The 24,657-nt window shown below is 40.3% G+C and overlaps 1 protein-coding gene across 1 annotated transcript; it reads left to right on the forward strand.

Moving 5' to 3' along the window:
- Positions 1-3,044: 3,044 nt before the first annotated feature.
- Positions 3,045-22,778, forward strand: TMEM106B (transmembrane protein 106B). The gene is made up of 8 exons (XM_030444520.1): positions 3,045-3,200; positions 6,377-6,598; positions 9,625-9,688; positions 10,869-11,028; positions 13,763-13,903; positions 13,994-14,043; positions 16,343-16,396; positions 17,182-22,778. The coding sequence occupies exons 2-8, from the start codon at positions 6,379-6,381 to the stop codon at positions 17,318-17,320; spliced, it is 828 nt and encodes a 275-aa protein (XP_030300380.1). The 5' UTR covers positions 3,045-3,200; positions 6,377-6,378; the 3' UTR covers positions 17,321-22,778.
- The last annotated feature ends 1,879 nt before the right edge of the window (positions 22,779-24,657 follow it).

The raw sequence follows: 24,657 nt of genomic DNA on the forward strand, positions 1-24,657 counted from the left end.
TTGCAGCTGTCCCATAACTCAGTCCAAAGCTGATGAGTTCAGCTTCTCTCTTTATGCCATCTGTTTCCATTTCATACCCCTCCTACTAGCACTTGTATTGCATGCTGCCCCTCTGCCATGCATTTCTGGGCTAATTAATTCCTGTGTCTGTGTTTAAGCATAAAATCCTCACCTAGACATAATCTGTTCAGATCATGAACAAGCAATACTGGAGGTTGTGCAATATTTATTTCCTTAATGCAAAATACCCTTTTCATAATCACAAGAACCCTGTCTTGAGCAGCCCAAGCTCAGTGGCCCATTTCAGTAAAACATCTCATCAAAGCACTTCTAACGTGCTTCTAATGTAAACATCTTCTCCACAGAATTTTCATGTTTTTCAAGGCTGCACAGTAGGTGTGACACTTTATACTAGTGTTTATTCTCAGTTTTCACTGCATTACTGTAGTCTATAGAAAGTAAGTTGTACTTAACCCTGAGGTTTTATGGACAAGGTTGAGGTCGCTAATCAGTGAGCCAGATCCCCCGAGTGTTTCAATTCCTCTTTCTGAAACAGTATCTTTAACACCTACTTTCTAAGTGAAAATAGCATAAAGCAAACAGATACCCAGATTAATATTCTCTGCCACCATGACAGCTTTAAAGAGAAAAAACTCAAACCTTTATGGCTGTGTCAAAGCTACAGAGGAAAGACTATGGCAAGTAGTGAGTGTTCTTTAGTAAGAAACTTCTCTACTGATTACAATAGCAGAGAACTATCTCTAAAGCCCATGCTTCTTTCCACTGCTGCTTCAGTTATGGGAAGGGAAACATTGGGGTAACCTTGTAACATTCTTATCTGTGTGGGGCCTTATGTGGAGCCTGTGTAGAGTTTGAGGGCTGGAAGTACTGGGTAAAGCTGCTGAAGTCCAAGGTGCAAAATTCTGATTTGATCAAAGCCTTCATGATAACTACAATGTGCTTGGAATATTTCTCTTGAATAAACTTGTACTGAAATAATTTGTCAGACTGAATAATTTTGAGTAGCCAGAACTCAGCATGATTCTGCAAAGCTGTTCCAAAAACCATTTTTCTAGACATTTGCTGGCACATTCCATGTTGTGGGATAATTCAGGTCAATGTGCCTGCCTGTCACAATTACCTAAAACAAAGTAAAAGGCAAAGACTTGGTGTTCTCACTTTCTGTTTGGAAGGTTGAAAGCTAAGGCTACTTTTCTGTTGTGTTTTGTGCTCCATGGATCAACATAAAGTCGTGCAATAACCAAAACCCAAGATCCAGTGAAACTAATTGTCAGGTCTTAGCCTGCCAAATTCTCATAATTTAGCACTTGCTGATGCTCTAAAGCAAGATACAAACTTCATATAGATCCTGAGCATGCCCAGAATATGTTTGAGGTATCTTATACACACAGTTTTACTGCTAGGAACTCACAATGTGGTCAGTCTTTCCACAGGCACCTCAGGAACCTGGAATCATGATTGCCCAAAGACTCAGCTAAAGGTCTGCCAGACAGACAAGAGATGTGCCAGTTTTTGCCAGTAATGTCAGGAACTTGATCATCCCTGGCTTGAGAAGTAGAGTCAAGCCGCCAGTGAGCAGCATGCAGGACTCTCCTTTCTTTGAATTGGATAGTGAAGGCAAGGGATAAATGCTAGCAAGGATCTCTTAACCCCCCAGAAAACACAAAGTTGTTGCAAGGAGAATGGAAATCAATGTATTGGCATGGGCCCAGGTAAAGATACATGGAGAGCTATTTTCTCTCAGCAGATGTTTGGCAGGGTGGGTAGAGGTTATCTTCTTTGCTGAGCACTTCCTAGACCTGCAGCCAGGTGCCTGGCATGCTGCTGGGTAGGGCTGCAGTACAGGTGGCCTCTGGGTGGCTGCTGGGTGCAGTCTGTCTGCTCCTGACCTGGCACTCTGCCCCAGCCTTGTGAACACCCCAACTTGTCATAAGCACATCACTTCCTTATCCTTTTCCTTGGGCCCTGTCCCTACGCTTGCCCTTGAATTTAGATACATGATGTGAATCACAAGGTTTCCCTTGCGAAATCAGCCTGATACTTTCCTGCAGCTTGGAGGAGGCCATAACCCAGGCAGAGCTCCTCCTCCATCATTCCTCTCCTATCCCATGCTGTGTCCCCCCACTGCAACTCTTGTCCCATTGCTGTCCCTACATCCCCACATAGCAGTGGTCACTTGTGTTGCTGTAAGCACTGGGCAGTGGTTTTCATGGACCAGAGGCAGGCACATGAAGAGGAGTAACAATCACAAACAATTCACTTCCAATGCACTTTATGTTGCTCTGGCAAATCTCTTGGAGCCCATCTCCTCTTCACAGCCCATCCCCTGAATAATCATCATCTGTACAAGCAACCTTGTATGATGTGACACGAGCTATTAAATTGAATTGCAATGGTGTTGTGTCTCGCTTCCTACACTTTTTTGCTGACCTGCCGTTTATTTCCCTGCGCAAGCATCTCGCGGAGCAGAGTCTGGTGAGTCACTTCCACCCGAGCTCTCAAACAAGGAACAGAAAGCACCGATGGTGTCTGCGAAAGTACCACGAAGTAAACTCGGGAAGAAAAATCCCCGAAGTTATTTGGAGGAGGGGGGGGCCACACAGCTGCAGCCAGCGCAGAGAACCGGTGCCGACAGAGACGCCGGGGAGGAAACGCGCTCTTCCTCTCCGGCCTTTACCTGCGGAGAGGGGCTGCGCCATCTCCTGATTTCCCCTTCCCTTACCCTTGTTTCTACCCCTATCCCTGAGACCCGGGAGCACCGCGCACCCGAGCACCGCCTCACATACAGAATTGCGGTTTCTGCCGAGCCTTCCGCCGGCCAGGAGGGCGAGTGCGGCCCAGCCGGGCAGCAGCAGCCAGCCCAACACCCAGCGGACAGGGGAACGCCGGGCTTTCCCCTACGCCGGTGGCCACTGCAACCTCCTACACCCCGGCCCCTGCGGGGAACCGGGCCCAACCCCTCCGGCTGCCGGCAGCGGCAGAACTGGACGGGACAAGACCGACGCGGCGCCGCCCCTCACCGCCCCTCGCCTGCGCACGCCCCGAATCCGGGGCTTAGCGTCGGGGCAGCTGCGCCGTACCTCGAGCCGCCGATCCTGCTGCTCCCGGTGCCTGGCGCAGCCCGCCCGCCCGCCCTCCCCCGGCCTGGCCCGGCCCGGCCCGCGGAGCCCGCGCCGCAGGTGGGGAAGGCCGCTCCAGCGGCGGCGGGGAGCCGAGGGGAGGTGGCGGGCTTGGGGCGGGAGCCGCGCCGAGTGCGGCCTGCGGTTCTGAGGCCGTGTGGGAGCGGGACGCTGGGCGGGGGGGCCGCAGCGCGGGTAGTGGGCTTCGGCGCGGCCTGGGCATGCCCGCGGCGGGGCCTTCCTTACCCCGGGGTGTCTGCTCCTCACGCCCCGGAGACCCCCGCCCGTAAGGCGGGCGAGTGCATGGGCTCACCCGGGGCGGTACGTCCGGGGCCGAGCTCGTCGGGCCTCAGTCCGTGTCTCCGGCTAGAAACTTCGCCATGTTCGCGAGAGCAGCTGCGGCTCTGGCTTGCTGGGCGAGGAAATCGGTGAATCTCGGAGAGGTTTTTGGTTCTGTATTTAGGACCGATCAGGATGCGTCCGAGAGGTCGTGAAGGGCAGCTCTGTACGGGCATACTCAGGCTGAGCAAGTTTGTGGCTGCTAAGTCATTGCCTTACCCTGCTGCATTCTCTGTGTTGGAGGAGCTCGTGATATTTGGATTATTAAGATGCAGCTGGTAGGGCAAAACATGGTTGTGATTCTGAATGTTGTTGCTTTTTTCAAGAAGTAGGTTTGTAGCATCAGATTTAAACATTTGCACAGAATACAAATTTGGTAAAAATGCCACCTTGACTTCTTAAAGAAGTGTAACACTGAGAAGTTTCACTGAGTTTATAACCAAGGCGTTTTTTCCCTGAGTCTTGTAACTCAGGATGTGATAGTTCTGTAAACCTCAGACATTGTTTGGGTTTGTCTGTGTACTATCTTGCTGCAATGCCACAGGAAGCTGCCAGGTACAGTATGGAAAACAACCCCCTTATCACAACATATTTTGAACTCACCAAATTTAACAGGCTGTGAATTCAAGAAAACTCCAGATAAGCCCATGGAGGCTGAAGTGTACACCAGTTATGAGAGAGATTGGGGAAAAAAACATAGATGTTGGGAAGTGGGTTTTGTAACTTTAATGGCATTATAGAGGCTGTCATGTTTGAAGATGATATATCCTCAGAACTACTACTGCTCAGCATATAAGTGCTGGGTAAAAGAAAAAAGTTCTTGAGTTTTGATCAGGTGGGTTCAGTGCTTGGTTAGAGGGGAGAAGCCTGTTGGAGGAACACATTTCACTTAAAGGTGCTTGTCTGTTTTCTCATTTTTTATCTGAGACCTGCCTCTCCAGAGTCTCTGACAACACTGTTAAAGTCTAACTACTGAAACTCTGGCACAGTTGGCACATGGAGAGGGCACATCTGCATAAGTATTTTAATTCAAGTAAAGGGTCTGCTTTTAAAATTGGTTCCTAGTCTTGCTTACTCCACTTTGGTTCACGTCACAGTGTGATCTGGAAGTGCATGAATCCTCTTCCTTTGGAAGACAGTAAAACTTGAAAGTGTACTTCAGTATTGAGTGGGTGTTGTCTGTCTAGACAAGAGCTAGTAGGAATTAAACACACAAAAACGTGTAGCATGGATGTTGGATCCTCAGTAATTGGATCCTGTTTAGTTCTGTGGAGTTGCTGCTTGCTCTGTATTTAATTGTTAATGCAGACAGAGCCTGAGTCTGTCATTTAATTGAGCAGATATGTTGGATACAGTTGTGCCAACAGCACCATTGACTGAGCCCTAAGCTTTTGGACCTGTAACTGCGAATCTGTTGCCTAAGACTCAAGTTTCAGAGCTTATATAGGTCAGCTGCAGGCAGAACAGTAAGCAGAAGCCCCATGTGGAATAATCATCAACAGCTTTTTCATAAAATTTGTTTAGATAGGTCAGCAGTTTTAATTTTCAATTTTACAGTTTCCAGTATTGAAGGTCTTCCAGACTTAGAATGTTTTAAAAGTGCTGTAGCAGCGCAAGTATAAAGTGTTCCTTCTTGAAAGGTTTTAGTGAATTGGATGAATAAATTAATGCTGCATATTTGCTGGAACAGTAACTGGGACTTTTTGTCATTTGTTGAATTACGTTTCCTTTCCCATATTCACCTAGCTTTTGTGGCAATAGAGTGGATTAATCTTGTGCTCATCTTAGCATCACAGTATTTGAGATATTTCTGTTGTGCCTTAAGTACTTGGTTTAAAATATTCTGACTTTATTTGCTGTCTTGATCTTCCTCTTAGGGCTTCCTTTCTCAGGGAACCAGCATAAGTACTTGCAGCCACTTTAAAAATTCCACTTGGAATGGAGAACCTGAAGTTTTGCATATTATTTTTAAAACATCCTGTTCTCCGAGACACTGGTCAAGTGAGTGGCTGGTGTCTCAGTGTGTTAAGTAACTAAATTGGGTTGTGGAGATGAACGGTACATCTGATTGTCACCGCTGTACAGATTTATTTTTTAACTTTGAGTTTGCTTTCCACCTGTTGAAAATTAGGAAAGTTTCCGCTTGCATCACTTCATTATAGTCTTTAGTTTCAAGTGTTCTGTGTTTCAGGGTAGTTTCAGTGTCATCACTGACAAACTGCAATGAGAAAATCCAAAATTTGCTTTGGTAGCAAAAATTGTTTGGTTTTTTCTTTTTTTTCTTTTTTAATTAGCAAGCCTTTATAAATGCTGCATATTGTCAGCAGCTATGTTAAATAATTTCCATCTTTTCCTCAACTTGCTTGTGACTCAGTCCCCTTTGGCTTAAAGGGAATCATCAGTATAAATACCTGTAGATCTATATCTATCTTGGAAGTTGGTAACTGTTCTCAGAACAAATCCAACCTAAAAAGCTTGTCTGTAGAGTCCACTGAAAATTTCAAACTTGCTTTCTAGAACCCAGTCTGGATTTCTTTTTACACAGAGATAAACACATTGTTAGAAAGTATGTGCAATAACAATCCTTTGAAAAGCACTGCTGGACTGTTGCAACCTTTTGCCAGCAATTGTACTGTACTTACTTAGAAGCCTCTCATCTGTCTCTTTTCAACTTGTGTGCACTGGAGGATCCAAACAAAGCCCCCAGATACTTGCAGCGTGGGACTGACACCAGTGTGACTGGACCTTAGCACTTTGCAGGTCTTCAGGTATCTGAGCAGAGGGCAACAGGAGTCTTGTCAGAGTAATGGCCATAGACTTACAGTTGCCTGATGCAAAGGAATAAATGCAAGCTATATTAGACTTTTCTCCCTGAAAACTTTCTTCTTTTCTTTTAGACATGGGAAAATCACTTTCTCACCTGCCTATGCATACCTCCAAGGAAGATGGCTATGATGGAGGCACCGTGTCTGATAATATGAGGAATGGGTTAATTCACTCAGAGTCACACAGCGAAGACAACAGATGTGGAGATGTATCACAGTTTCCCTATGTGGAATTTACAGGAAGAGACAGTGTCACCTGCCCAACTTGCCAGGGAACAGGAAGAATTCCACGAGGTAAGTTTGTTTTCACCCAATATACATACAACACAACTGTGTGCAATCGTAGCTGTAGTAATCTGCTCTCCTATTCAAGATGAAGTTTTTTCTTTAATGACTTTTTTTTTCCTAAGCATTTTATCATGGTTACAGTAGGTGAAAGAATCATCTGTGGCTGTTACTTGTTGGGTCTTCTCTTATCTATACAATGCCAGCTTTCCTTGCTTCCTAGCTTTAAAGTCACACATAACCCTATCTCTTGCAAGTTAAATTTGCATACCTTTATTTTTGTAACATTATATTTGCATCTTTTTGAACTACTTATTTTAAACTACTTGAATCATTAAATAACTGTCCAAATTACTGCAAATACAGAGTGAAAAGTAGATCTGTGCAACAGCACCTTTTCCCTAATCATTTGCAGTTTCTTGCCCTCACTGCTGCTAGCACCCCTGGACTGCCTTCTCTACTCCTTTTGTCCCATCTGTCCCTGCTAGGCAAAGGATCCCAGCTGGGAGATGAAAATAGTTATAATCTGGTGCTGTGCAGTGAAGGAGTTGGCTGCATAGCCAGAGTCTTCTTGTCTGTTTTGTTTGCTTGCTGACCTCACCATTTGCTTTTCCTTTTAGTAAAACATTCTGCTTTATTACATTTCTCTCCTATACAATGAGCCACCTGAATAGCTCTGAAAGAAGAGTGCAGGATATCTGAAATGGGGGAAAAAGGAGAGAGTTGCAAATGCAGTATACCAGGGCACAGCCTTCTGCTTCAGCTGCGAGATCTTCAATGTTTTCAAATATGTAAGGGGTGAGTGTCAGGGAGATGGAGTTAGGCTCTTCTCAGTAGTGACCAGTGATACGGACAAGGGGTAATGGGTGTAAATTGGAGCATAGGAGGTTCAAGTTGAATATTCGAAAAAATTTTTTTACTGTAAGGGTGACAGAGCCCTGGAACAGGCTGCCCAGGGGGGTCGTGGAGTCTCCTTCACTGGAGACATTCAAAACCCGCCTGGACACGTTCCTATGTGATGTACTCTAGGTGGCCCTGCTCTGGCAGGGGGGGTTGGACTAGATGATCTTTCGAGGTCCCTTCCAACCCCTAGGATTCTGTGATTCTGTGTGATTCTGTGATTCTGTGATTCCTATTGATGGGGTGGGGAGGAACTAAGTTTTTATGTTTGGGACTGCCTTGCTTTTGCCAGAACTCTTATCCAATGTAGGTTACTGAGTATAAAAGCTCTCTAAACTGATTTTGACCAGAACTGACTGATAACTGTGCCCTGTTATCCTTGAACATGTGCTTTAGACAGATTAGGTTCTGGTAAAGAACCTAACAAGTACTTCTGTCTTATCAGTGAATAAGTAGCAGGGGGCACAGGATATTTAAATGGTTGCAAATATCATTAAGAAATTGTGTTTTAGCTGTTAAATGTTATGCCATGATTATACAATATTGTTTTGAGTACCTCTGAATTCAGCAGATTTGAAATGTGGAAAAGCTATGCAACTAAAAATTATCCTAACTGAAAGACCTTGGAGAAGGAAGTTTGTTCTGTTAGCTTGATAACTTCAAATACTTGATATTACCAATAACAAGTTTTAGTCTAAGCAGTGCTTGGCAAAATGCAGTTAATAACAGGAGTCTTGTGTTCAAAAGCTTATTTCTTTGACTGTAGGATACTTGGATGTAATACCTAGATATGTTAATTATTTTAATAGAAGTTTTTTAGTAACTATTAAAAATGTGCGTTGTCCATATATTCTGATGAAGTGATGTGATTAAAGCTGTAACTTTAAAATAATTATTACAACAGATAGGCTGTCTTTTTAATAATTCCTCAGTATATTAGGAAAAAAAATCATGTTTGGGTGTTTTTTGAGGGGAGAGAGAAAAAGTTAAGTGTTTGGGGAATGACTGTATGACTAGTAGGAAAGACTGTAGCATGAGTTAAAAGGGCTAAACTGTATAATTGTATTGTTACTTGGCCAGCTTTAGCTTTTTGTTATAATAAAGTATAAAAGTAGGACTGTGCTGGTTTGGGCAAAGGTTATGAAGAAGCTTTGTTATAGTAGAAATGAAAGTATGTTATTGATTGACAGAGGTTTTCCAGGAGGTTGATGTTACTGACAACTACCTGCTTAGTTAGCATGATTTCCTCAGCTTAGTGATTCAGCATGGAGTCACTTCTGTGTGGTTGATTTAAGTGATAATGCTGGTTAAGCTCTGCATTGGGATAAAAAAATGCAAATCTGGCTTGGTCTAGAGGCCTTTCTGTTCTCATATGGATGAACCTCAATTCCATTTTCCTGTGTAGCAAGTAGCAAAAGCTGTACAAGCAGATGTAGTCCATCTGTTTGCAACAGTTCATCTGTGTGCTTCTGGTTTTGTATTTCTACTGGTAAGAGATGCCCCTTTTTAAAATGCTGTCTGGTGAAGTAACTTGTTGCTTGGCAAAATTCCAGTAGATACATTTTTTTAACTTCCAGGGTACTACAACTGGATCCTGTGACAAATGGTGATTGCCAGAATATATAGTGTATGTATAGCTTGTGTTGTCAAAGCCACCCAAGTTGATACATATATTTTTAATTTTTTTTTTTTTAAACCTGATTGCTGCTTTTCAGAAGGGTACATGTATGTCAGGTGCCTTCTAGATCAGCTCTTACTGCCCAGGCTTCTGAATGTTTTGCCTATGACTTTATATGATCTGGCATAGCTGTCATGTAGCTCTGTTTTTGTGGGGAAATGGTGCCAGAGGCATACCTCCTCCTCTGGATGTAAGCAGCACAAAATTTGTTACTGTAAAGGTTTTTGTGGGATTGGTGTTTTCTCCTTTCTGTGTTGTGTAAGCCATGCTCTTTTTCAGGAAATGACATAAGATACAGTAGTATTCTACTTGGGTTGGTCTCTGGAATTTAAATGCTTGCCTTAGTGTTTATTCTTTGGTGCCATTAAGTTATAACCAGAGCTCTTTTTTTTGGAGTTATTACAATAATACTTATTCTTTCTTTGTTTAAATTCTAAAAGGCTGTTTTTGTTTCCAGGGCAAGAAAATCAGCTGGTAGCATTAATTCCATACAGTGATCAGAGACTGAGGCCAAGAAGAACGTAAGTTAGTAGTTGTAATACATGAATCTGCAGTTTAACTCTTTCCTTCTAGTTAAAATTCAGCAATTTAAAGGAGAGAGTGTTAAGAAGAATCAAGCAAAAAATCCCTGGAATATTCTCTTGTATTGAAAGTATTGAAAGAACCTTGCTTGTGAGTTTTATCAGCAGTAATCTCTAACTCTTGGAGAGTTACTTATTAACAGGTGTGCATATTCTATCACAGTCTGTTTTACAAAGCTAAGTTAATGGAGTAGGATCTCTTCATATAGGTATCTATCTGGTTGTCTGCAGTAATTATACAAGTATTTATCAATCTCTGTAACCTCTTTATTAATCTAAACATATGCATTTTCAGTGTCAAAGTCTGATATGATAACTTCTTTGGGACACAACTATGTAGTAAGTCACCCAGGAGTTTGTAAAGCTCTGAGCAGCTAGCAAAAGGAACAAATTCATCATTCTGATACAGCATGGTTTTTGTTTTTTTTTTGCTAAGGGTTTAATTACAGTGCTTATAGCTTCTTTTTCTGGTACTTTTTGTTTTGTTTTCATTAATGGTTAGATGTTTCTGTATTTAACAGAAATTAATGCTAGAAAAAAAATACTGTAACTTCACTAACTTGGATTTTATATGTGACATAATAGTAGTAAAAATTGAAAACATATTACTTTAGTGTTCTTATTTTGAGAAAGTTGTAGTAGAGCCTTTTATTTGTGTTTTCATTATCACACACACAAACACTCCTTTTATATTGGATTAATTGTTAGTTTCCTGTTCCTTAGCAGGAGTCTAACACTTTCCCCGAAAGTCTTTTATGACAAAGAATCCTGTGTAAGGCTTAGAAGGGCTTTATTTTTTCCGGTGTGTGAGTCTTATGCAGATGACAAAAAAAGAAATTTTAAGAGGAAGTGGTTATGTTTCAGAGCATATAAAAATTAACCTCTTCTGTTTTCCTTTTGAAACTCAGTCGTATGTACAAGAGCAACATATCCGAGGCATAGAAGTGCAGCATAGTTGTTGGGTTTTTTCCTTTTCGGAAGCTACTGAAAGCTAGAAATAAACTGAACCAGTTGCATTGACTAGTCATGCTCCTTATCACTTCAAAGAAAAGAACATGCCACTGTTGTTTAACATGCTTTGTGCTCTGAAATGGGCTCTTTTTTTTTTTTTTTTTCCCAGAAAACTCTACGTGACTGCTTCTGTAAGTGTATGTTTACTACTCTCTGGGCTGGCTGTGTTCTTCTTGTTTCCTCGCTCAATCGACGTTGAATACATTGGTGTGAAGTCTGTGTATGTCAACTATGAACAGGAGAAACGTATAATATACCTAAATATTACAGTAAGTTTAGCTGTTTGGATGTTTGTAATAGATAAATGCAACTAGAGATACACCTGTGACAGTTAATACACACAGAAATTGTGCCCTAGCTGGTAAACCTTAGTTAGAGCCACAAGGAATGCAAGAAGGCAATATGACCAGTTTGAAAAATGTTGCAGGACCTCCTGTGGCTGGTTCCTGTAGCTGTAGCTGATAGAGTTGTAGATAGAAGCTACCACTTGGTCTTCTGATTTCACAGAACAGTGAGTTCAGAGTTCTCTGCAATATTTTTGAAATATGAGTGTAACGTAATCTGTGTATGCAGGAATGTTATTGAATATTGCCCTGGTATTAGGCACCTGACAGAATTGGTTTTGAGGAAAAATGTCTTATTCAACTTAAAGTATTTCTTTCCACATGCTTCTTGACTTGTAATGCACCCAGTGTAGGATTGCCTAAAGGAATTGGGTAGAGCTCCTCATTTTAAATAAAATGGCCATGGAAGAAAAGGGTCCTATGATAGTCAAATTTCCTGGAAGGAATAATTGAACATAGGAAATTGTGCTGCTCAGTATATTCACAAAAAAAACCCCAAAACCAAAAAACTGAGAGAGGCTTACAATATGGCACCCCTATGGCTCCCTATCTGCCCCTGTCACACCCCATGGCACACAATCTGGCACCCCATTGGCTCACAATCTGGAAACCCCTCGCTATGGCTCACTATCTGGCACTTGTCTGGCTCAGTATTTGGCATGCCTGTGGCTCAATATGTGGCAGCACCTGGCATGGCTCACTCTCTGGCACCCCTCCCTCCTGTGGCTCACAATCTGGCACCCCCATGGCTCAGATTCACTGTCTGGCAGATATCTTATCTAGAATTATTTCGTATTAATGCATTGATTGTGTAGGTTTCTGAACAACATGGACTGAGTAAGGGAAGCTAAGAAAAATCAACATAAGAAAATACTATTCACTAAAGCTCTACCCTCTTTATGCTTTTTTTTTTCCTCCTCTGAATGAAATTACTGTGCAAAATACTGTGCTTGGCAAAAGAATTAGTGCCATAAAAGGCTTGTTCAGCAGTAGTGCTGAACCTCCAACTCACAGGGACCATAGAGAGGAAAAAAATGTAAACCCAAAATGTTGAGATGGTGCTCAGGCATGCTTCATAGACAAGGAGGGATACAGAGTCAGGGTGAAATATGGTTTTGGGAAGAGGACCAGTGCCTTTAGCCCAGCAGTAACCAGGGAGAACAAGTAGTTCTTCTGAGTGGCACGTTTCTCCCAGGGAATGGATCTTCATCCCAGCTGCTGGTATCAGGGAAGGCTGGAGGAGAATGGGTTATATCACAGACTGTAACACACCCTCACCAACCTCTGCATAAGCAAGAAAGATGTTCTTTATCTTCAGGAGGGCCTGAGGACAGTGGTTGCGTGAGGCTAGTGGTTTTTCTGGGTTGCCAGGCACTCTGCAAACTGAAGAGGAGGAGTATAATTTTTGTAACACAAAGACAGATTATATTCAAGGCAGACAACATGCACTGAAGCTTTTCCTTGTAGGTTGTCTTTCCTAGGTGTAACGGGAGGACATGTGCCATCCCAGCGGTGTCCCCCAGGGCTCAGTGCTGAGGCAACTCCTGCTTAACATCTTTATTAATGATCTTGATGAGGGGATCAAATGCACCCTCAGTAAATTTGCAGATGACACCAAGTTGGGAGGGAGTGTTGATCTGCTGGATGGTGGAAAGGAGCTGGACAGACTGGGTCATTGGGCTGAGACCAACTGTACGAAATTCAGTAAGGCCAAGTGTCAGGTCCTGCATTTTGGTCACAACAACCCCAGGACAGTGCTACAGGCTTGGAGAAGAGTGGCTGGAAAACTGCCTGGTGGGAAAGGACCTTGTTCTATTGATTGACAGTTGGCTGAGTAGGAGCCAGCAATGTGCCCACGTGGCCAGGAAGGCCAATGGCATTCTGGCTTGTATCAGAAATTGTGTGACCAGCAGGACTAGGGAAGTAAACCTGCCCCTATCCTCAGCACTGGTGAGGCCATACCTCGAGTACTGTGTTCAGTTTTGGGCACCTCAGTACAGAAAGGACATTGAGGTGTTGGAGCAAGTCCAAAAAAAGTCATGAAAAGGTTTGGAAAGGGTTTGGAAAACATCCCCTGCTCGGAGTGGCTGAGGGTGTTGGGGCTGTAAAGTCAGAGGAAATGGAAGCTGAGGGGAGACCTTATCACTCTTTACAAATGCTTGAATGGAAGTTGTAGTGAGAGGTTGTCCAGTGACAGATGATAGGACAAGGAGAAATGGCCTCAAGTTGCACCAAGGGGAGATTTAGGTTGGATATCAGGAGAAACTTCTTTACAGAAAGAGTTTTTAAGCACTAGAACAGGCTCCCCAGGGAGGTGGTTAAGTCTCCATCCCTGAATATGTTTAAAAATTGTCTGGATGTGGTGCTTGGGAACATAGGTTAGTGGTAGGTCATCAGAAATAGGGTAATAGGGTTAGGATGAGGTTGGACTTAATGATCTTGAATGTCTTTCCCAGCCTGAGCAATTCTATGATTCTATGTGATGATTCTTTACCCCTTTCTCCTCCTGTCCTAGAAGATAGAAAAATACACTTGTATAATTTCATGTATTCCTGTCTTACGCACAAATTTCAAAATATGTGCTTATGAAAGTATGCAGAATGGATAGCTGCTAGTATTTTGAATTTTAGCTTATATTATGGTTTGGTTTTTTTTTCAGAACACACTAAATATAACAAACAACAACTATTATTCTGTTGAAGTGGCAAATATCACAGCCCAAGTTCAGTTTTCAAAAACAGTTATTGGCAAAGCACGGCTAAACAACATCACCAACATCAGTCCTCTGGATATGAAACAGGTAAACAAACTTTCAAAGTTGGAGGATACACGTTAATGTTCATATAAAAACCTACTCATTTGTGTTTCCATTGCTTTTTTCCTTTTTCAGATTGACTATATGGTGCCCACAGTCATACAAGATGAAATGAGCTACATGTTGTAAGTGTACTTGCCTCTAAATATCACATGGGTCTTATTAAAAACTTCAGTGGTGCTAAAACAAACTTTTCACAGTCAGCAGAAATGTATTTGCAGAGATGATGTGGCATTTTCAATTTTTTTGAGTTTTAACAGTATTGAAAATCAGTTACACATTGGTTGTTTCAGTAGTTTCATATAATGGTTTGCTGTACCTGCCTCTCAGCACTTTGAATTGTAACTATCTGAGTGGTTTAGACCATGGCATTAGGTAGGACTTGCTGCTTTGTGGGTGCAAGTGCACCTAACAAGTTTTCCAGTAACTTTCCCACTAATTTCTCTAGTGGTAGAGGGAATGTGTATTTAATTCTATATAAATTAAGGGCTAATTTGAATGTCTCTTCTTCAGAATGTGTATGCAGCGGTAAAGCAAAAGCTGTTCTGCCTGTGGCCTGAACTGAATGGATTTCTGTCTCCTTTGCTTAATAGTTGGTACCTTGGCTATAGTGTGGAACAATGATGTGCTTGCTGCTCCAGATCAGAGGGTGATTGGGTAGTCTTGGAGCAGAGGCAGAGAAATTGTCAAGTGTCAGTACCAGTAATGTGAAGCTTCCCTCTTTCAGGACAGAAAGTGTTTGTGAACCTTACCAGAAAAGTAGACTTAACAGGTGGTTTGTGCACATGTGAAAATATTTGTTGCTTCAGCACAATGATGTTACATTAAAGTTCTAGTACTTACGAAAAGCACTTGTTTGCTTTGTTGTGATATATTTAAATGTACTAAACAGAATTCGAGACATGCACAAAACTATTCATTTTCTTCATATTTTCTCTGTTACACAGTTGGTATTAGTTGAATTCCTTGACCTGTTTACAGTCACTGTTGTTGATGAGTTTCTGCTCTTTCACTGTATTTTGAGTCTTGAAAACCTGTGTTCACTGGATGGAGCAACCCTGGAGACAGCAAGTGAGATCCTGAGTTTCAACACCCATCTAATGTAGCTTCAGCTGGCTTTCCTGGGGTTTTGCACTTGTTACTCTGTTTAGGTTTTTTCTGCACACACAAATATTTAACTTCTAGTGAAGGTGCAGGGATAGTGCTCATAATACAGGTTAACTGTAACAGCTAACTGTGGGTTATAGCACTGGGGGTTGAACAGTGAATTGCATTTTGGTTTCTTCAGCTAGTAAGCTTAGGTCTTGTGTTAGTCATTGCTAGACAGTTGTTTGGACCCTGGAGAGGGTCCTAATCAGATTAGATTGAATACAGGGGATCTTAGAGACCTGAAGTATCTGCATACAATTATCCAGATTCAGCAGGCCTGTGCAGTGAAATCAGCACCACACAGGGCATTTCCACACATTTCCACACACTTATTTCAGAGAGCTGGCTCAATGTGGAGCTCACCTTCAATGTCATGTTGTGCTATGTGTTGTGTTTGGTGTTGGGTTTTTTTTGGTTGGTTGATTTGCGTGTTATTACAGATAAAAGTCTAAAGCAGCTTTAAAGGCCAGACTGTTTTATTTGTATTTTCATGTAATTTGGTTCACCGGTGCTCATTCATTGTTTAATACTTCATCATATGTTTGTTGATGCTGGGGAAAAGAGGACAATGGCATATTGTGGGTAGCTGCCATGCAATCTTACTGCATTGATCCCATCTTTCATTTCAGAGCTGATAAATTTGTGACCAAGATCACTTAATTTTAGGAGACGAAGGGAAAAAATGCACAGTTGCATGTGCTCTGTATAACTGGTACGTAGGTGCACATCAGAAGAAGTCTGAAAATAGTATCTCACAAGAGGACAATGACTGATTCAGAATCACTGCAGAATTATTCTTTGCATAATACAGAAACAGGTGACTGCAAAGAAAATGGGACTTATCACGAGTTCCTCATACTTTTTGAACAAGAATAGCAAGCCTTCAAGACTACTTTTTCATTAAAGTTGCTGCTTTTACATGGCATAAGATCGATCATTTGTTGTATATTTTCCTTTCTGTATATTCATCCTGAAAGATGGAGTGAACAGGCTTTCACAGGACACTTTTATGGGCCAGCATTACGTGTAAGCAAGCACACGTGAGTGTAGTTCATGTGCAAGCAATACTGTGCATGTAAAGGTAGACCTGGGTGAGCATACAGTTACTGGCAGTGTTTTTCAACAAGTGTTTTAATTGCCATTGCTATCAGCTCTATGGTGTCTATCTCCAAACAGAATTTCCAGCCACAATTCTTGGTCTCTAGGTAATTACTTGTAAAAGCTTGTTTCAGATCTAGCAACTGTTTTTCTTTTCTTTTCTTTTTTTTTTTTCAGTGACTTCTGTACTTTAGCATCCATCAAAGTGCATAACATCGTTGTGATGATGCAGTAAGTATGGATATTTTCTATTTCAAAAGCTACATAATTCACATTGAAGCATTACTTATACTTAATTCTGGAGTCTGTGCATCATAGATAAAATGAAATGGACTTGCTTTCTAGTATATCAGCTTCATAGTTCTTGAAGCTTACCTGACTTTTGTCAGGTCTTGAAACCAAACTGTCTTTTGACAGGTTCTGGTGGTATAAAAACACCGTAAGAGGCAGAATTGCTATTAGTGTATCTGCTTTGCAATTGGGCTGTAGCTGTGGAGCTGCTAAGGTCTCAAATAGATTGAAATGAATTTGTGTATTGGCCACTGCTCAAAAATTCCCCCAAATCTTCCATGATACTGAAGAAGTGTCATTTTTTTAGTATTATGTATATACATAGGCTTTAGTATTCTGCCAGAATCTGCTTTTCATGATTGGTTGCTATGGTGAGGTCTTTTGGGGGGATGGCAGGGGGAAGGTGTAGACCAGACATGGCTGTAAGTTCTTGGAAGAGGTAGACCAGATATGGCTGTAGCTTCTTTAATAGTTTGTTTTCTCCTCGGAAAGAGAGGTGTAAATGAGTAAACCTCAGCTTTACCATCTTCAGGAGAAAAGTCTGTGCTCAGGGAACCAAATGTCTTTCATGGAGAAAATCTATATTGGTAAACTAGTATTGGTTTTAACTTTAAATAAACTTACTTTGTTCTTAATCTTTTTCCTTAAAAAACCCAGTAACGTCAAAACGCTGATCTTTAGAATCTTACAAAACAAATATATTTTCTGTTTTGTCTTTTTTAAAGAGTGACAGTGACAACATCTTACTTTGGCCACTCGGAGCAAATATCCCAGGAGAGATACCAGTATGTGGACTGTGGAGGAAACACAACCTACCAGCTGGGCCAGTCAGAATATTTAAATGTACTTCAGCCTCCACAATAAAAGCAGCTGTTGGTTAGTGTGGGATGCCTGCTGCTGATGCTTGTGGAGACCCTTTGAACAGGACTGGTGTTAGGTGACGGGGAGGGTATGTGCATGAAAAACATTGCAAACATGGTGACCTGTTTGCTTTAGATGCAAGGAGGGAAAAGGTGCAAAATGTATATAGATGCACTTGTTAAATGTTGTGTTTTCCCCTTCTGTTTGCTTTCTGTTACTGTAAGCACTTCTGTCAAGTTGTATGGTGGGAGGGAGAGGGGGAATATCAGATTCTTGACCTGAATTGGGACCTTTCCTTACAGTGTGGTACATCAACTTAGAGTAACTTTGTGTATGTCTGTGTTTAGGTGAAAAGTGTCACTAATAAGCATTTTAGAAAATACTCATAAAATTTTAAGTTTTTACTTCAATTCTTGGTATTTGACTGTTGAAACTGGCAGTATTACTACTTACATAACAAGATTACTTTGAGGTATCTGGGTGTGAAACTTGTATTAGTAACCCAGTGGTGGTGGTTCTTTACTTTGGAATTCTACTTTTAGTTTTCTATACATGATCAGAGGAGACATGCAGTCTGTGAAAGCCAGGAAAGTTCTCTTGGATGATACTCTACTTGAATGTGCAATTTCTAAAATCTGGCATCTTTTCATATTCCTTCCTGCTACTTCTGGGATGTTATAAGGAGAATGCATATTGTTAGCTTAAAATTGGATTAAAAAATAAACCAAAAAAACCAACCACCAGAATCATTACTGACAAGGAAAAATGCAAGGCTAGAAAATGAATGGGTAAAGACCTTGACAATGTCTTTCTGGTTTTTAGTAAACTTTTGAGTACAGCTATTAAAATCAAGATTGAGGGGTTTGGAACTGGGTGGGAAACTGAGCATGGGTTTGGGTAGCTTGATGTAGATTTTCATCACTTTTATTGTTTTAATATATTGTGTATCTAAGCTATTTCTAAGTGTTAATATATTGAGGTGTGTATATTTAGTGCACAGGCTCAGAAGGCAATGCATTATTTCTCTGCATATCCAGAGCACTCACAGTTCACATCAAAGTTAGGCAGAATAAAGCAATTCTTTCTGTAAGAGTAAATGCTGATGTAATAATGAGACTGACTTACAACAAAGCTAAAAAATTAGTTTTAGTACAATAGTTTGCACAGTGAGAAATTTTGGGGTTATTATCAAACATGGTGTTTGTAAATTGTGGGCCCAAAGTTGCTCAACTTCTAAAAGCTGACTTTTCTAAGGGTTTGGTACAAAACTTTTTTATTAAATAGATCAGGATTATTTCTGAATTAGATCAGATGCAGCTGTAAGAAGGTACTAATGAGACTGCCACAGTGTAATGAGTAAATTTTTTTTTTTTTTTGTTAAATATATATTGCAAGTTTTTATGCTGCCCATCTCCTGGAAATAAGCTTTATAAAATGAATTAGCAATAAACATTATGGAAAAACACTGCTGAGTAACTTCTTGCTACTAACACTCTCTTATGCTCCAGTACTTAGTGAAAATACATATCTGTATTATTCTTTATCAGCCTTTCTCAGGTGGACCTCAATGGGTGTGAGGGGGAAAGAATATTGATGATTTAAGTTATTTTAAGAACAAAAAAGACCCAAATAAAACCTCCTCTCTTTGAATTGCTGTGAGCATTTATTCTGAATGTCTATGAAAAATTTTAGTACCTGAACTGCCAGTTTCGTGTAATCATAAGAAAGAATTCAGCTTTTGGCTTTGGAGAACTTCTGGAATTGGAATAGTAAGTTCAGATGACTTGTTACATTTTGAAAATTATTCTTGAATCTGGGCACTTAAAAGTAAACATTCTTTATTACAGCTTTCAATCATGAGGGAATTTGATCACAGTTGACTTTAGTTTTCCTAGAGCATAGAAGAGGCTCAGTCCCGTGGCTGATACAGTCTTAAAAGATACAGGTGATAACTGAAGACCAGAATAGCAGAGAGGTAAAGTCTTCTGTTATCCTTTGTAGAAAGATCTGTTTATATTGGGAAGCAGGAAGAGAATTCTGGTTTAAATCATGTCAGATCTGAAATCAACCAGCAAGTGAAATTGTTTTTTTCTTCTAAGCCTAAGTATTGACACCTAGTTGGTTATGGTTCATTGGGGTTTGTTGGGGTTTTTCAAGTAGAAAAAGAAAACAGCTCTAGGCAGGTAATTATGTGAATTTGAAACTTTTTTTTTTTAGAGGTTAAATTGTAATCTGAAATAACTGGAATAGCACAATGATAAAATTATTTGGTGACAGTAGTGAGTGGTGTTTGAGCAAGCATGTCAGGGAGTGTTTACACTGCTCAAACTGACTCAGACGGTGCTGAGAGTCATACTGACCTTGGGAAGCAAGGTCACTTTGCTGAGCAAAATGCATACTGGAATCTGTGGATCCCCCGTTGCATGAAATGGCTAACTTGGCTAACATAAAATAGAAAAAAAGGAGTGGGAATATTCTTTCCATGTATGTAGCAGAAGGTGAAAGATACAGCTTCTGATGTCTGTCATCTGGCATATCTAATGGCTGTCATCTGGCATATCTAATGGCTGTCAACTTTACCACCACCAATCTGTAGTAGATTCATTGAATGAGTAAGAGTCCTTATCATAAAAAAATAATGGGTGGGGTAGAAAGCCTATTGATGAATCCTCAAGTCAGTGACAGGAGAATCAAAGACTTGTTTCAAAGTTGAATCAAAGTTTGAATGCTTATGCTAGAATGTCCTTGCAAAGCTGTCACCATAGTACTAACTAAACAAGGCAAGTATTTGAATTTAACTAATAATTTTAATGTAACATCAGATAAGCAGGTAAACACCTGTCAAATTACTTAATCTTGACTTGATTTTGGTAGCTGAACTTGGAAACATACTAAAAGGGTGCAAGGGAAGTCAGTATTAACTTATGTAACTTTGTAAACAAGCTATCAGAATAGATACAAGTGACAGACCTGTAACTATTTGGTACTTAATTTTTATCTTGATTTTAAAATAAAAAATTACAAGCCTTTCCGTTCACTGTAAATCAACAAGTGCAATCAACAAGGTCATCTTGAAGAATTTTAGGGTTTTTTTCTGGTTTGTTTTTCCTATGACATAGTTTCTGAAGGACTTCTCAAGTTATTCAGATTTCACATGTAACTTCCCCACTATCTTCAAATACTATCAAATACACATATACTGGCTCTCTACTGTTGTAAATAAATTTATTTTACTTTTAGTATCATGTGAATTCCTTGTAGCATTTGCTGTACCAAAACCTGTTGCACTTTAAAATGGAAGCTCTGTTAGCTGTTTCTTAAGTGATCCAGATGTTGCTGTGTTGCATAACTGAAAAGCAAAACTTAAAGTATTATGTATGGCATAACTGAAATTTTAAAATTGTAGCTGAAGGAAAATTAATATGAAATGCCTAAATGTGTAAAAATGTTGGCTATTTGGCCACTCTGACCTTGAGAACAGCATTATTTTACATTTTAAGTATGAATATTTAAAAGCAAATGAAAGTATTCAGGCCACCAGACTCAAAAGATCTAACCATCAACTATCCATTGGGATAGAATTAAAGGGAAGTGCTCTTACTAAAAGATGTAGTACCTGACTAAATGCTCTGGAGTTCCTTCCTGGTGTGAGGAGAAGTCTGTAGAAGCTAATTGGTAATTTGTTTACTCATGGTGATACTTAGGGACAGTCATTTAGTTCTTAATCTTTTGTGAAGACAAGCATAACTATCTTTTTCCTGTGTGGTATAGCTTTGGAGTTCTTAATGCATTTCTGGTGTGTGCATGGCCTTGATATTAACATCCTGCTGTCTGTATTTTGGAGCTGTATGTTGACAGAGTAAAGTACATGCCTCAGTTGACTTTGCTCCAAATTGCCCTTGAAGTTCAGCAAGTGAATAAATTTTTTCATTGTAGTACATTACAAACATGACTCTGGGCATTTTAGGGTGTGTTGGGTGAAGCTGACCCTTTAAACACTGAACCTCTTAACTGCTTGGATTCTATTGTTAAGGTCTTTAAACATCTGAATAAAGTGTTGTACCCTCAGGAAGGATAGTGCTTGGAGTAGTATGTGGAAGATTTCTAGGTTCACAAAATGTCAAAGAAAAAAATGTTATTTCTTATTCAGCAGTCAAAGCTTCCCTTTTTTTTCTTTTTTTATTTTGTGGTGGTGAAGGGATGGCTAGTTACGATTTTGCATTTCTTCCCACTCCCCAGATCTGTAGTGGGACATCTGACTTTTCACAGGCAGCATCTTTAGATACCAGTCCCAGATTGTTTCAGAGTCGGGCAAGTATGTGAAACTCTAACACCAGACTGGGCTTTGAGACTTAAGAGCTAAATCAGACTACCAGTAATACCTCTGAGAACTGATATTTATTACTTGCCTATCTAACAAAATGCCACAACACTAGGAGTGCTTCCAGGCTTACTATTACTTCTGAAAGGGAAGGGTAAGTAATATAAGTGCAACCAATGTCCTTCAATAGTGCACAGCTGCAACCAGCAGAATGTTTGTTAATGTTTGCCTGATCAAGCCAAAAAATCTAGATTGGTTTGTTTTTTGGTTTTTTTTGTTGGCTTCAGGAAAGGAGGAATAAAACCCGAGCCAAAACCCAATCAAAAGGCTAAAAAAAATAATTTGTCTATGGCAAAAACCTCACATTTGTCTACTTGAGAAGTCACATTCCTATTTTATCTTTAGCTGGAGAATTCTGGTTGTTACAAGAGGAGTAGTTTGTTCTGCTGCCCTACAGCTTTTCTCACATAAGCCTGGTTTTCAGCTGCTAGGCAGGCCTATCAGACACAGGAGTTGTCTGCAAGAAGTCTATACAATTAAAGTTAGTGTTGGGCTCTGCAGCATAGCATGGGACTGTTGGGTGGCAGTAATGTACTCACCCTTCTGCTGTCCTCTTCCAGTAGCCAGCATAAGGGTCTTATGACCTGGATGCATATGTCTTTTGGGTGCTGAAACTGCTTTTCCTTGTCTGGGCAGAGATGTCTGGTTCCAGACAAGCAAGTATACTATTGTTCCTGAATCATTTTGGGTCTGACTGTCAGTGATTTGATTATTTTTTCTTTTGTTTTAGGAAGCAAACTTAACCACTGTTAACATCCATTGTACAGAGTGTGCATATAATAGCCTGAGATATGTATAGAAATACTAATGAGTGATTACTATTTTTGTAACTTAAAGAGTTGTAAGCTGTTGTTCTTGTAACTGTGTAGCAAACAATCTATCAACTTAAGCATGATAAACACTTATAGGGGTATTTGGGAATGACTTGTAGGACACAGAAGCTGTCTTAATGTAAGTTAACTGGGGCAAGGGATCTTGTTATTTAGAGGTTCAAAATCTGGGGTTAGCTTCATTATGAATACATTTCTAGACAGGATTGTTTGACTCAAAGAATGATATTAAATTTTCTATTAAAAAAAACCTTGGGTCATGTATCTCTTTTTAAAGTGACTTCATATTTTTCCCTCCTCCCACAAGTTTTCCCCCTATCTACCCATATTATCCCTACAAGCTTTCCTGTATTTTCAGTGATTTCAATTTTTGTAACTAATGGCATTTCATGATGTGGAAACTTTGCAATCTACTTTTTTTTTTTTTTTTTGCTTTATTTTAATTCTGTAATAAACTGGAGTATCTGAAAGATGAGCACCATATATGAGCAAGTTACTGTTGTCTGACTGAACTACTACTAAAGTAACTGAGTTAAAAGCCTAAGCACATACACTTTTCCCCCTGCTGGTCTGATGGAGTGAATCAGGAGGACAAAAGCAAGAAAGCTTATGGGTCAAGATAAAGATAGCTTAATAGGGGAACAAAGCTGTGTGCACAAACAAAGCAAAATAAATGAATTTCCTATCAGCAGATAGGTGTTTACAACAGAAAGACAAACACCATAATCCCATATGTCCCTCCCTCCTCCTTTTTCTGAGTTATTATTGCTAAGAACAAGCTCATGTGGGGTATCTCTTTGGTCAGTTGGAAGCCTCGGTCCTGGCTATGTTCTCTCCCAGGTTTTTGCCTCCTCACTGCAGGGCTGGACAGTGTTTGTGGAAAAAAAGGAGAAGGGAATGAAAAAGGAAACCCCTGTGCTGTACTAGCACTGCTCAGAGTGAACCAGATACTGGTGTCTTACCAGCACTGGTTTAGCCACAAATGCAAACCAGCACGATGTGGGCTGCTATGAAGAAAATAAACTCCATCCCAGCCAGACCCAGTACAGCTCTTGACAAAATCTTAAAGAATGATTACTGCCTAAAAACTTTAATCCTTAAAAGTTAAGCAACAAAGAGCATGGCTTTCTTTGAGCATTCAAAATATTTCTAGCATGTTCTGATGTTAGAGGTAGTATGTTACTAGTGTTTTGGAACAACTTAGTTGAATTCTTAAGGTTTCTCCTGGAGAAACATTGCATATTTAAGCCTACTTCTTATATAAGTTAAAATGGATAACTGGTGGGGGCTTAGAGTGTAAGGGGTTTTTAGGCTGTTTTCTTTCAGCCTGTGGATTTCTTTAGAAATGCTTATTATTTAAAACAGTTTAGATGGAAAAAATCAGTCATGGTTGCTGTTTTTTTCCTCAAAGTCCTTTTTTCCTTCCCGACTTATTGTAACTTTTGTCCAAAGTTTCCTAATTGAACAAGCTGTTTATTGAACACTGTAAATTGGAGATCAATAGCCTTTAAGCAGTATTTCACTAATACAAATAGGAGTTTAAAGGCCTGTGAAGAATCCCTTCTCTCTATTCTACCTGTCTGGGGACAGGTAGGCAAAAGTATACCTTGAGTAATGAACAGTTTTATTTGATCCAGTACTTCAAACTACATGATTTTGGTTCCTCTCCTGTTTGCTCCATCCAGAGCAGGTAGGGGACTACAAAGCTGGATTCCTAACAGGCAAATTTTAAACCTCACTTTGTCCATTTGTAGAGTGTGAAAAGAACTGACTTAAAAGTTAAATGAAACTCTTTTTTGAGATCTACCTACTGAAAGATCTGACATCATAATATGTCCTGTTTCAAAGACATGACAATGACAGAAACTTCCAAAAGGTTTTGGAGATTTCCCTGGCTAGCTGTAGGTTGTTTTCCTTCTCAAAATTTTATGCAGCTTTCTATATAACTGAACATATACTTGGGATATGTTATTGTGTTAATACATTCACCTGAAAACCTGGGTACACTTGTGATGTACACACACTAATTGCCTTCCAGTGTGAAGATGATGTCTATCTGGCAACTTCAAGAATATCAAATTACATGTTCAATTTTGCTAGAAGTTTCTTGATGTCACACGAGGTAAAGA

Source organism: Calypte anna, chromosome 2 (assembly GCF_003957555.1).
Source record: "Calypte anna isolate BGI_N300 chromosome 2, bCalAnn1_v1.p, whole genome shotgun sequence".
In the NCBI taxonomy this organism is placed as follows: domain Eukaryota; kingdom Metazoa; phylum Chordata; class Aves; order Apodiformes; family Trochilidae; genus Calypte; species Calypte anna.

Bases quoted from the DNA above. Each gene is read 5' to 3' on its own strand.
- TMEM106B (XM_030444520.1), top strand. From the start codon at position 6,379: ATGGGAAAATCACTTTCTCACCTGCCTATGCATACCTCCAAGGAAGAT. The intron at 13,904-13,993 runs GTAAACAAACTT...TTCCTTTTTCAG, and splicing joins GTCCTCTGGATATGAAACAG to ATTGACTATATGGTGCCCAC. The intron at 16,397-17,181 runs GTAAGTATGGAT...TCTTTTTTAAAG, and splicing joins AACATCGTTGTGATGATGCA to AGTGACAGTGACAACATCTT.